At 36.4% G+C, this 13,132-nt stretch overlaps 1 protein-coding gene across 2 annotated transcripts in view; it reads right to left on the reverse strand.

The window, feature by feature from the left end:
- The window catches only part of UNC13C (unc-13 homolog C), a 122,945-nt gene that overhangs the window by 49,155 nt on the left and 60,658 nt on the right, over nucleotides 1-13,132 (reverse strand). For both annotated transcript variants that reach the window (XM_031616543.2, XM_090148847.1), the window contains 4 exons: nucleotides 12,447-12,597; nucleotides 9,855-9,923; nucleotides 7,510-7,599; nucleotides 6,055-6,183 (listed from right to left, as the gene is read on the reverse strand). In XM_031616543.2, coding sequence (XP_031472403.2) covers nucleotides 6,055-6,183; nucleotides 7,510-7,599; nucleotides 9,855-9,923; nucleotides 12,447-12,597 — 439 coding nt within the window. The remainder of the gene's footprint in view (nucleotides 1-6,054; nucleotides 6,184-7,509; nucleotides 7,600-9,854; nucleotides 9,924-12,446; nucleotides 12,598-13,132) is intronic.

The following is a 13,132-nucleotide window of genomic DNA, read 5'->3' on the forward strand; positions in this document are numbered from 1 at the left end:
CTTCTATCTGTTAACAGTATCTAGAGTGGCAAAAAGGGAATTTCAACAACACATAACTGAAAGTGTTTTTGCAGCCACTGGAGAATCTCAGATAACCCTGTTGCAAACTTAGTTCATCTACAAATACTACAGCTTCAGTGTCTAACAGCTGAAATCAAGGTAAGGCTCAGAAGCAGTTACAGTGAACCACCTCTGCAAGCAGAAAAGTTTTTCGAAACAGAAATGAATATTGGAGCATTAGTGTCACTCACAAGGCCTTCCCCTGGTGTACGTTAAGATTTTATTTCTATAAGAAAGATATTTTTCAGATAGTATTTATATGTGTTTCTCAGAAGCTAGAGCATATTTCAGGCAAGCTAACTGAAAGGTACCTGTATAAGATAAAGCTGGTTCACATTTAGTCCAACATGCTATCCAAAAGTTGTGTCTCACAGCAAAAATCTACCATGTCTTGCAGCTGAAACTACGTTTTGGGACTGTGAAAATTAATCACAGAATGTGAAATTCTATGCTTTATTGTAGGTAGAAAAATATATTTAGTTCACAAAGTCTGAGTAGCACAAGAAGTGCTTTCCAAAAAGCTTGAGTTGCAGAAATCTTCTAAAAGTCAAGATGATCTCTGCAAAATTGCCCCCAAAAGAGTAATTTTTTAAGCAGTCTGACATTAACATATGTATTTTATGCTCTGAAATAAAAGCACATGCTTTGCCCACACCCAGTTTTAATTTCCATTCTGAATCTTAAAATCTAACAGATAGGTTAGAAAGGATCAAAGCCGTTCAAGTTATTTTTGCACTGTAATGGTTGCTGCCACTATTATCCCATTATCAGTAACTCCATTCACTCATGTTATGTACATCAGAAAAAAAACTAGTATAAAAATGTGAACCAAATACCCAGTGTACTCAGTTTATACACAAATGCACAAATACAGTGAAAAGATACATAAGCCAATGAATACTGCTTGTTGTTGTAGAGGATAGTAGTCATAAGGAGATTTTTAGGAATACATTTAAAAAGTCAAGGAAAATAAATTCTCAAGTATATAAAGAAGATAAAGTCACCAGTTAACAGCTATTATTCATGATTCATTATTTTTTTAAAGTAATTTTCTGAAGTTTCTTTTTCATTTTTGGTGGATGTAAAATTCTCTGAACAAGCTGAAATCAAGCATTGCTCTTATACCAGTAATGCAGTAAGGCAGTAATGGGAGCTTCCAGGAAATGCTGACATGAATCAATTAGCAGAATAAATTTCCACGACAGTATATTAACACTAATTAGAAGCATGACAACTTATTTGGAAGATATGAAATGGGAGAAAGTCCTAACAGCAACCAGAGCCAAGGGTGACGCTGACTTCAGCAGTGATCTCACACCTATTGGAAAAGAAAATCTAAAAGAGCATCATAGTATTAATGTATAATAAAATCACTCACATTGTATCAAGCTTACTAAGAGTTTGGGTTAAAATTTTGATCAGTTTCAGGGAAAAGGACATTAGAAGAAAACTTAGTACCTTTACAGTGTAACAGTACTTGTGCAGTATTTACATACTGTCTAAAGTAGTGTGTAAATAGGATAAAATCCATCACAGCCTTACTACACTGAAATGGCATGCCTGAAAAGTAGCATTCAGAGAGGAAAACAGTTTTTGCTACTGCGTAACTTTATTTTCTGTTTCATACTTTCACACCTACATTGCATACGTTCACTCGAGACAGAACTGCAAGAGGATTCCTGAAGGAACTTCATTTATTGAGAACATAAGCAAAAATTTCCAGAATTTTTTTGTTTCCTTAAAATGGAAACAGCAACATATTTGTAAAACTGAGGCAGAAAGTTAGCAACGTTCTTCCTAAACTGGCTTTTGACAGCATTATTCTTTTCAGCATAAGACATCTAGCTCTTCCCTGAGATCAGTGTCAACTGATGATACTACATCTGCTGCATAAGGAATTAGACAGTTCCTCATTGAAATGTTTTGTCTCAAATAATGAAAACTGTAACAGATATTTGTAACATTGTCAGAGCGTCATGTTCTACTTTCTCTTGTATTCATTTGTTGCTGTTTATTTATTTTATTCTGTAATCAGCTGTTTTTGTATCTTGCTATGAAAACGTAGGATGACATTTTTGCATACTGTTAGCATTTGCCATGCTTCACTCCAGGAAATATTGTTATTCCCAGAGAGTGATATTTTGCTGCAAGACATTTGCTTTCCAACTGTGGCTGGCTGTCTGACATGAAGGTAATAAAAAGAGGAAGCAAAGATTGCTGAGCATATTCGGTGATTTTCTGCTCACTCCTCTTGCAGTGGAAACTCTCCAATCCCTACCTTAAACATCCTCTTTTACATCATTTATTTCATTTCCACTCCACAATCAAAGAACTACACATGTTCAGATACTTAGCATATTTTATAGTAATACTGTGGAAGGTGCCTTTGAGAATTTCAGGTTGTAGAGAAGGGCAAATGTAGGAGGTAATTAACATGGGTTGCACACATAGTAGTATAATGTGCAGGAACCTACCACTTCTGTCCAGATGGAAATACTACTGTTTGAGTAATGATAATGCTGTCCACAGGATGATTCAGGCAAGAAATGAAGCATGGTAAAGCTCCAAGCCTGCAGTGGGCTTCAGCAAGACAGCAGCTGCCAGTCTTTCCCCTGAGTGAGAGCAGGTGGTGGCCTACATACAAACCATGTCTTGTTGCTTTGGGGTTCATCGGTTTCAGCTCTCACTCCTCACAGCTCAAATCTCAGCTGTGCAGCTAAAACGTGACCCTCCTTTGCTCCCCACCATGCTACCATGAACTCAGTTTCCTTTTGGAGGAGGCCTCCATTGGACAGGGAAGACGGCAGAGATGAGAGAACGGTTAATGAAGAAGGCTCAAGGATGAAACCTGTGGTAACTGGACTAAAGGTTTTTGAAATAAAGCTAATAAAATATTTATTACATTATTGTTTTCTGCTTCATAATGATATTTGCAATGCCACAACTCTGTCTGCAATATGCCTTGATTCACCAGAAATCCTTCAGAGCTCTGGATTCCAACAAACTGCATTTAGCAGCTGTTCTGTGTGCAGATGTATTGGTGGCAAACAGTAAGAGGACAGTGAGGAATACTACTCTAGAGCTGATGCAGAATTTAGGCTGTAATCTGAATCATCTTATTAATTTCTTTATTAAGGCTAATTAACTAAATCTCCTCAGTTACCTACCACCTGCCTTGAAACAGAAACTTTCCCTATCAGTTATTAAGACTGCATGTGATTGTTTGATTTCTGATGAGTTATTTTGTAAATAGTCTATTTCTATTCAATTTATATTGTACTTTCTTCTCATTTTCACAAAAATTCCCACATTTGCTCAGTTATTATCAGTTTATAGTTTGTAGATGCTTGCCTTCATAAAGTTTTGACATACAAACTCACCTGCTGGGATACCTGCTGAAAGGGAGCAGACAAGTATGTCACTACGAGGAAACTGCAGTTAATTTGTTTTTGCAGCTGAGTGAATGTTTGCAGATTATTATTATTATTTTAATTTCAGGACTTCATACCATTCTATCAGTAAGTACAGGACATCAAAATAATTATGTAAGATATGAATAATGTGATAAGGCCTCACTCATCCTTCTGTCCTAAAAAGCTAATCTGGAGAGAGACATCAATTTAAACCTGTTTTACATTCTCCACCAAAGCAGTCTATAACATCCTTGCATTTTAGACTATCTACTGCTGTAGGCTTTGCAGTGCTGTGAAGATTACATTATATTCCACGTTTACCTGTTAACTCAAGTGTTTGCTGATAAGCTCTGCAGACTTATCAATATCCAGCTAGCAATTACTATGTTTCACAAACAAATTCAAATTGCTGCAAAGTAAATGTTAGCAAAAAAAAAAAAAACAAAAAAAAACAGAGCTGTTGGTAAGGCAAACAGATGTGATGCTTGAAGTTGCTGCTCCTACTGATTCACAATGGTCTTCAGCTTGCAGTATATTCTGTTGGAGAATAAATGCACACATGAACCCTTCAGAGTGTGCTTCTTGATTATTTGGGGGTAAAAGTTGCTTGCAGAAATGGGTGTTGTGCTACCTGCAGCCATTTGAGTAAAATGGATAAAATTAAAATCGCCACCCTGTGCTCATAATTAGCAGGTTAGTGCTCTTTGACTAAGCATGCTCTTTTTCAAGGTTATCGCAGAAACAAAGAGCAAACATCCTTCAGAAGACAAGGGATGACAACAGTTTCAAAACAATTCTGCATGACGAAAGTGTAACATAAAATCAAGAAAAAATGGCATCGCATGAAGAAGAAATGAAATGCAGAAGTATAAAAGCAACAAAAATGCATGCAGGAAAGTGGGAAGCCTTACACATCCCTTCTTCTCAAAGATAAAGCTAATGAAAACGTGCTAATTCGGGTTAGCTTCAGGAGTGCCAGACTATCATTGCCCCCCCCTTCTCCTTACAGACTTTCTTTACACAATCCATTTCTCCTCCTACATTTAATTAACTTTTCTTCTCTAGAAAATAGAATAAATGTAATTCATCTCTGTACAAACAAACAAATAAAAAGCCCCCAAGCAATTCTGTAGAAAACTTCCTTCTGCAGTAATTCATTAACCATAATATGAAAAAAATAAAGCTGTATGAAAAATAGGGGAAAAAGACAAATCACCTGTTAATCATTTGTACTCTGTTACACAGGTAATACATACAGCTCGTACTGTACATTATTTAATACCTACAATATGCATCTGTTTTCAGTAGTATCAAGGTAGCTGCAACAAGATAAATTTTAGGCACTTTCTTAGAAATTCAAATAATTCAACTGTTTCCTGTTACCCAGCAGCAAAAATCAATATGAGCCTACGACAAATCACCTTTCAGAGATTTCTTATTTAGTGTGATTTGATGCTTCTGCAGCACCACGAAGCCTTAAAGGTACTGAATTTTGTATTTATTAGGCAGTCATTGCTACAGCTGAATAAATTAAATTGATTTTCTAGAAGAAGAGTTCTGTCTACAGGTGTTGGTTGGAGTTTCTTACACTAAAAGTTTGAAAGCTAGAGGTAAGCTTCTCATGTGTTGGGAATCCAGTATTAGAAAAAACATTTTCATTTGATAAAGTAGAACGGATGGCCTGTACTTCCTCTTCTAGAATGCAGGTATTTATCTTTTTAATTCAGTTGAGATGTGCTTTCAAATTAAATTTCATGTCTCATATCATGTAGTATAAATGTTTTTATTTATGATACACTACACAGCAAATGTGTCTTTGCCTAACAACATAACTCATCATTTCCAAGACAGTAGTCACCAAAATACCATTTTTCCAGTGTATCACCCAGAAGGCAAAGCTAGTGAACAGGAGGTAATGTGATAAAGCAGTGATGCTCCTTTTAGACAGTAGCTTAATTCTGAAAATTTCCTTATTTTAGCATTATTTATAGAATAAATTCTGTCAGTATTATAGAAAAAAAAGAGCATTTTTGAGGCTTTTGCATGGCATTTGAACATGACAAATGCTGTAATTACATTGCGTGGAAAGCTCACCCTGATAGACTATTATTTAGAAATGTTACGTAATTATCCTCTGCTTCTAAAGCCTGAATCTAAGTATGCATCAGAGGTGATAAAATACTAACCTGGAAAGACAGTATATTATTTTCCACAGACTATAATACTTCTTTCCTACAACCACTGAAGTGCAATATTGAATTTTTAAAAATTATTTTCCAATTACTAATCATAAATGAACAGTAAGCAATTAAATTTCATCTTCCCCAAAGTCATTGGACAATTTTATAGCTGTGTCCAATGTGAAGTCTAACTTATAGGCTGACATTTTCATTTTGAAACTCATCTTGCAAACCATTTAAGAGTTCACATTTGTCTGCGGATTTATTTATTATACTATGCTCTTTTTCATAAAAATAAAATGAAAATAACTCAAGTGCTTTCATATGAGGCAATGCTGGGATTTTTTGTATTTACTTACTGTAAGCTAACTGGAATGACTGAGTGAAGCATGAAGCCTTACCTGGTCTATTAATTGGGAGTAAAGATCATAGCAATTGTCAAAAATGTATTTGTATGTTGAGTCCAGGCAGGCTCTCACACAGTCTTTCACCACAGTACTGGCTCGAGGTGGGCTCTGTAATTCAAGGACCTAAAAAAACATTTCATAAATGACAATTTCAGAATCAGGTGGAATATAGAAAATCCAAATGTTGCGATGAATGTGGCTTCGAAATACAAGAACACAAGTGTTGAAATACAGTAATGATAATGTATTAACTCACATTGACTTCACACTGATTTAAGTTTAAAGATGCGTTAACAAATACTTCAGTTAAGCAAATAAGTGATATCATCAAATGTTATTTGAATGAAATTATTCATCGAATGGAAGAAACATCCATGCCCAAGGTTAAACATTATAATATCATCATAGAATGGTCTGGGTTGAAAGGGACCACAATGACCATCTGGTTTCAACCCCCTGCTATGCGCAGGATTGCCAACCAGCAGACCAGGCTGCCCAGAGCCACATCCAGCCTGGCCTTGAATGCCTCCAGGAATGGGGCATCCACAACCTCCTTGGGCAACCTGTTCCAGTGCGTAACCACCTCTGTGTGTGAGAAACTTCCTCCTAATATCTAACCTAAACCTCCCCTGTCCCAGTTTAAAACCATTCCCCCTTGTGATATCATTATCCATCCTTGTAAACAGCCATTCCCCCTCCTGTTTATATGCTCCCTTGATTTTCCTCTTTTTGATTGATTTTTCCTTCTTTCCCTTGAGATTTTCCTCTTTAAGATAACATTAGGCCATATGATTATGTGATTTTCTCTGAATACCAGCCCAATTGCATTTCATTTTTTGCAACAAAAACTCCAGCTTTACTCCACTTTACAAAACATTTGAATTCCAATTTAATTAGTCATTTTAATTCTCTTTATGTTGCGCCTAACACAGTAAAATTGCAATCTGTTGTTACAAACTCCATTTAGTGTTTCAGTATTCCCATCCAGTAATATCAATTTGTGACACTTCATTCTGGAACTATTTCAGAACTCTATCACTTAGATCTGAATCTCTAGATTGATGAAAGAAATGAAGAGTTATCTGTAGATCTGTTTTTCTATTTCACACACGATATTACTAGAAGCACAGTCTAGATGATTCATGTTCTTAAGGAAATTAATTTATTTTCCTTTATTTATCTTGACTTTAAAGTGTTGTTTTTAATTGTTGTTGGTTTTGTTTCCTTCAGAACATGTAAAGTGATTATTAGGAAAAGATACCTGAAAATTTTTCAAAGAGAATGGGTTTATTTTTACCACATTGTTAGTGTGATCTGTTAACATTTACAACAGTGATCTTGGGAAATTGAGAGACTGAAAAGCTGCAGGAGATGAATTGATTAAGAAATGATCAAGAGGATTATAATACTATCTTCCTAGATAATTAAAGTGCAAATAAAGGACAATACCTTCATTCGAAAAAAAGTAATGCTGGTAAGAAGATCTACAGTTGATTTCAGATCTTGAAGTCTTTCAGAATTGCTGGCAGGAAAATTATCCTGGTGAGTGAGGAAGAGAGGAATTGTGAAATGGAAGTTGAAGGTAAGATACGTGAAAAACTAGGAAAAAAATTATCTGGAAAAAGAAAAGCGATGCTTTGAAGGATTAGAAATGTTCACCTGTTGCCTTAATTCTGCCTGTGAGGAAGCTAGGAATAAATATCTCCTTTCACGTGAATAGGAGCACTTGTGATACTACTATTGGGTCTGTAATATGAATTATTTAAATTACTGTGATGTTTTCAAAACATTAATGATATAAAAAAAATACAACAAGAAATCTGGAGAAGTGCTGCTAATGAAAATCATTCATGCATTTTCCACGGCACACAACTCACTGGTGACCATAGATTCAGTAAGCTTATTGAAGGAATCATTCATGAAATTTATGCTGTGATCTTTAGGTTCTCAGGAAGATTGACGGTAAGTACTGTTACTTAAATGGATTCACGATAATGAAACATCAGCCAAACATCTTTATGCCCCAGTATAAACTGAATAACATTCTTCAACATTAAAATAACTTAGTTAACTGCAAAGGGTTAGGTCTTAAACACAGAGTATATGCAACTTCTATGATCTCTAACGCCTTAGGGTTCTTTTAAATATTCTCTCCATCTTTCCATTTTAAAAGCAAGCCAGATTGAACAGAGACATTCACAGAATCACAGAATCACAGAATGACCTGGGTTGGAGGGGACCTCAAGGATCATGTAGTTCCAACCCCCCTGCCTAGCAGGGCCACCAAACATACACCTTTACTAGATCAGGTTGCCCAGAGCCTCGTCCAACCTGGTCTTGAACACCTCCAAGGACGGGGCATCCACAACATCCCTGGGCAGCCTGTTCCAGGACCTAACCACCCTCCTAGTAAAAAACTTCCCCCTAACATCCAACCTAAATCTTCCCTCTTTTAACTTAAAACCATTTCCCCGTGTCCTGCTATTATCAGCCCTTATGAAGAGTTTACTCCCCTCCTGGGAGTAAGTTCCCTTCAGATATTGAAAGGCTGCAATGAGGTCGCCCCGCAACCTTCTCTTCTCCAGGCTGAACAAACCCAACTCCCTCAGCCTGTCCTCATAGGGGAGGTGCTCCAGCCCCCTGATCATCTTCGTGGCCCTCCTCTGGACCCTTTCCAAAATCTCCATGTCTTTTTTGTACTGAGGGCTCCACACCTGAACACAGTACTCCAGATGGGGCCTCACAAGAGCAGAGTAGAGAGGGACAATCACCTCCCTATCCCTGCTGACCACCCCTCTCCTGATGGAGCCCAGGATCCCATTTGCTTTCCGGGCTGCCAGAGCGCACTGCTGGCTCATGTTAAGTTTCTCATCTATCAGGACCCCTAGGTCTTTCTCTGCCGAGCTGCTCTCAAGGACAACTCCCCCCAGCCTGTACAGGTGCCTGGGGTTCTTCCGGCCCAAGTGCAAAACCTTGCACTTTGCCTTGTTGAACCTCATTAGGTTCACCCGAGCCCAGCTTTCCAGCCTGTCAAGGTCCCTCTGAATGGCCTCCATTCCCTCCACCGTATCGACTGCACCACTCAGCTTGGTGTCGTCAGCAAACTTGCTGAGGGTGCACTCCATTCCTGAGCTTTATGCTGCCATTCCTAGAATTTGAAAGGAGTGCTAAAGCTGATGGAGTCCTTATTAATTACTGTTCATTAAAAAACATCATGATCCAGTGAAATGCAGATAGACAGAGAGAATGGTATCATAAGTGGCAGGTTTTCATGCATGCCTCTTTCCAGAAATGCTGGGTTTGGGGCACGACTCAGTGGAAAGAGCTTCTATAAGGCATAAGTAAAATTAGGATTCCTATCATCTAGAAAAATGAAGAGTCAACTCTCAGCATTCCTAGGATCTAATCTTGGTGGCTGTAGCACCTCTCAAAATAAATCCATCAATAACTGCAATTTACACTACATCAGTGAAAGGTAAATCCCAGTTCAATTAAATGGTGAATTAATTTACTGAAGTCATTGAATCTTATACTTTCCTGAATGTCTGCTCATCCTCTGACTTCTTTAGTAGCTTTTGGGGAAAAAAAAAAAATCAAATTGGAAAAATAGTTAAAATGCTTAAACACTGCAAGTTTTGATCTTAAGGATTTGGGGTCTTCTATTAACACTCTTTTACAGCTTCTATACCACAGAAAGAATTAATCTCTAAAACCCCTTTAAAGCAGGTAAAGTGCACAAGAATGTTTGTAGGAAAACACACTTGAGTCGTCTAGGTAAAATATGATGAACTTACCCTATATTTAGATAAATCAATCCTCAGAGAATTATGCAATTGATCCAGAAGTTTAATGAACTTTTCCCTCTGTAAAATGAAAACGAGAATACTTTGCATAAGAACTAGCACATTTTTGTAAACAAGGGTAAAAATTACTACTCAATTATTTTTTTTTTTTAAATCTCTAAGAAATCATTTAATCTGTTTACATTCTTAATTCATTTGAAAGATAGATTATTTTCCCTTCTTTCATATAAGAGTACTGTCCAAGATATCTGGGCTTTGAGGCAGGCAATGTATCTTTTACAACTGTGCTTTTGCTTTTATTTTGTACTGCCATTTACCTTGTACACATTCAACACTGTGCAGCCATGCAATGCATTAGTGAGATGATGTAGGATTTCCTGTACAGTCTTTACCTTTCTGACACACTGTTAAATAACCCAGACAAACTGCCTAAGAATTGAAAAATGTTGTCTGCTGTCTGTGACAAAAATGAAACTTTTCAGCTATGTTATCATGGCTTACTAAAACAGATGAGCTGCTTAAGTTTTTTTTATATTTGCCTTGCAATTACTTATACTCTTGAAGAAATGACTTCGTCTTGCCACGTAAGAAATGATGTTCATTTACATCAGAATTTGATGTAAAACTATGATTGAAAACAACAATTCAGAAACAGTGGCTTTTGGAAGAATAAGCCAACTAATACCACGCCATTACATTTTAAATGTTAAGATTACCTTGTTACCGTCATAGATGGGATGCAGTGAAAGCATTTTGCTATGATATAACCAGCTAATCTGCACCATTCCTAAGCAATATTGATGAGAGGTTTTAATTGCCATTCTTCATATTAGAACATACATCAATGCACTGCATAAATTCTTACCAACATATGGAAAAGCAGCAGAACGTTGGAAGTAGCGAAATCTGATAGCTCTCATAATGCTACCTATGAAACAGGATATGCACTAAAAATAAAACAGAGCCCTTTGTGCACTGTCTCCTGTCCCTCAGTGGAACACTAACCTACACCTAAAGCCACCAATTTGGCATGGTTCCCTTAAGGGATCAATCAGAAGGATCTTTTTCTGTCATGCTATAAATCTGTACTAAAGTATTCAGTCAGCCAAATCCTTCCCAGCTGTAGTCTGAGGTCTTGAATTTGAGATGTTCTTTTTGATGAATGATGTGCAGCTATCCACTAACAAATGCCTTTTGAACAAGACAGTAATTTTTTGCTTATAAGTCAACTTTTTAAAGAAAGATCTCAAAAATCTGTGTTAGCGATCCTTGCTACTCTACTGTCTTTCCATCCATCTGCTGAACCATGAATTGCATTGGAAACTGCGTCAAAGGTAAACACTGGCATTAACATCAGAGAGAGGATTTAATCTCCCTCCAATCTGAGGATGAAAGAAAGTAATTCAGATCATTAGCAAAATGGAAGGAAAGAATGGAAAATGCATTCATAATACATTTCATAAGCTGGATAAAAGTCAAAAGTCTAATAGGGCTCAAACATGGAGTGAGTTGTCTTGTTTCAAAACGATGTACATTCATTCCACAGTATGCCGTCAATTAGTTTATACAAACTAGAATAAGTACAGAGCAATATTCCAGTAATTAAATCATAAATATTCTGATTTTTGTAATACATATAAAGGAAACTTAATACTCATATTTCATAGTGAACCTTAAAATATAAAAGAGCATCACTACCTCAGACACTACTTCATATCACTATAAATTTGTACTCAGTTATTTTTAATTGCTTAGTATTTGATTTTATGTTCATAAACAGTATTTAAGGAAACTTTCATATATAATGTTAATTTATGATTGTCTTGGATATTAGCTATACAAATAAAAGAGGAAGGTGAGAAGGAATTCATTTTTCAGTATCAAATTGTGTCCATACACAAACACTGACCACATCACATTTAACAGCAGATATGTAAGCATTGTTCTTGAATTAATCCTCCCCCTTCCTGCTCTCACACCCACGGTGAAGGGAAGGAAATAGATTAGAATATACCGTGAATTTCTTTTTTAAAAATCATTTTATATTTCCACTGTGAGATGTAAGTCCACACAAGGAAAGTTAACAAGGACAACAAAGTCCTACGTCATGGCAGGATTCTGAAATTCTGCCCAAAATTTCTGATACCTAAAGCTAGGGCTCGGCCAATTCAGAACTATTTCATAAAATATATGTCTATAACAACAGATATATATATGTTATTATCTACAATTATGTATGCCTGGATCTTTTAGGTTAATGAATTTGCTAATGTCATACCCAAGCAAGCAACTGCAAAATGTACTTAGCCTATGCAGTTTTTATAGTCTGTAAGACCCACTGCAGTAAACAAGTAAAACTGATTGATAAACATTTTAGTTCTATACAAATATGCTAGATGATTTATCCCCTACCTTCCATAGATTTAATAGAGATTGATTGTAAAGACTCGGTAAAATCTTTGAAAGCTAACAGCTCATTCTTTTAAATGATCGACTTTTTTAAAATTAGAATTCAGAAATTGTTATTTTATCATATATTAGAAAGTAAGGGTTACTATTCCATTAAAAAAGAAGTCCACTCACCCCAAAGTTAGTAGCAGCAAACCTGTCTGAGGCAGATACATTTGTTGTTGCTGTAGTATGAGCATAGAAAGCGTTTATATTGGCCAACAATGTACTCATAACTGCTGGAACACCAGGGCACATATATTTAGAAGACAGGCAGGAGAAGTGCCTATAATTCAAACAAACTGACAGTTATTAAAGGTGGCAAGGAGTCTGCACTTTCTGTCATTATAATTTCATTTCAGTTGCATTCATTACAGATTCAGAAATGAGCTTAAAAATATGCTCTGGGCTGCCAGTACCTCACATCGCTCTAAACCAAGCCCTCCCCAACACTTTCATTTATTTCACAAATGAGACATCTAAATTGCAAATTTTACTTCAGAAATCTGTGCTAGGTCACATACCCATTAACAAAAAAGAAAATTCCAAAACTCTGCAGATGTCCAGGCTCATGAATCAACCTTCATTAATAAACCTGATAGCTGCCATCTTCCATTCAGTACCTGGATATTATAAATAGGCTCTATAAAACCATTGATCAACCTGTTCTCCACAATATTCTTTGTCAACTCATATACCTGAAGACACACGAAGACATTCTAGGTATAATCAACTACTTCTGGCATCTACCTATCACTACAGCTAGATGATCACTGTGGTCAATATAGGACAAGTCTTGAACTCGTTCTGGGTATAATAAC

The sequence above is a fragment of the Phasianus colchicus genome, chromosome 12 (genome assembly GCF_987193195.1).
Source record: "Phasianus colchicus chromosome 12, bPhaCol1.hap1.1, whole genome shotgun sequence".
Classification (NCBI taxonomy): Eukaryota; Metazoa; Chordata; class Aves; order Galliformes; family Phasianidae; genus Phasianus; species Phasianus colchicus.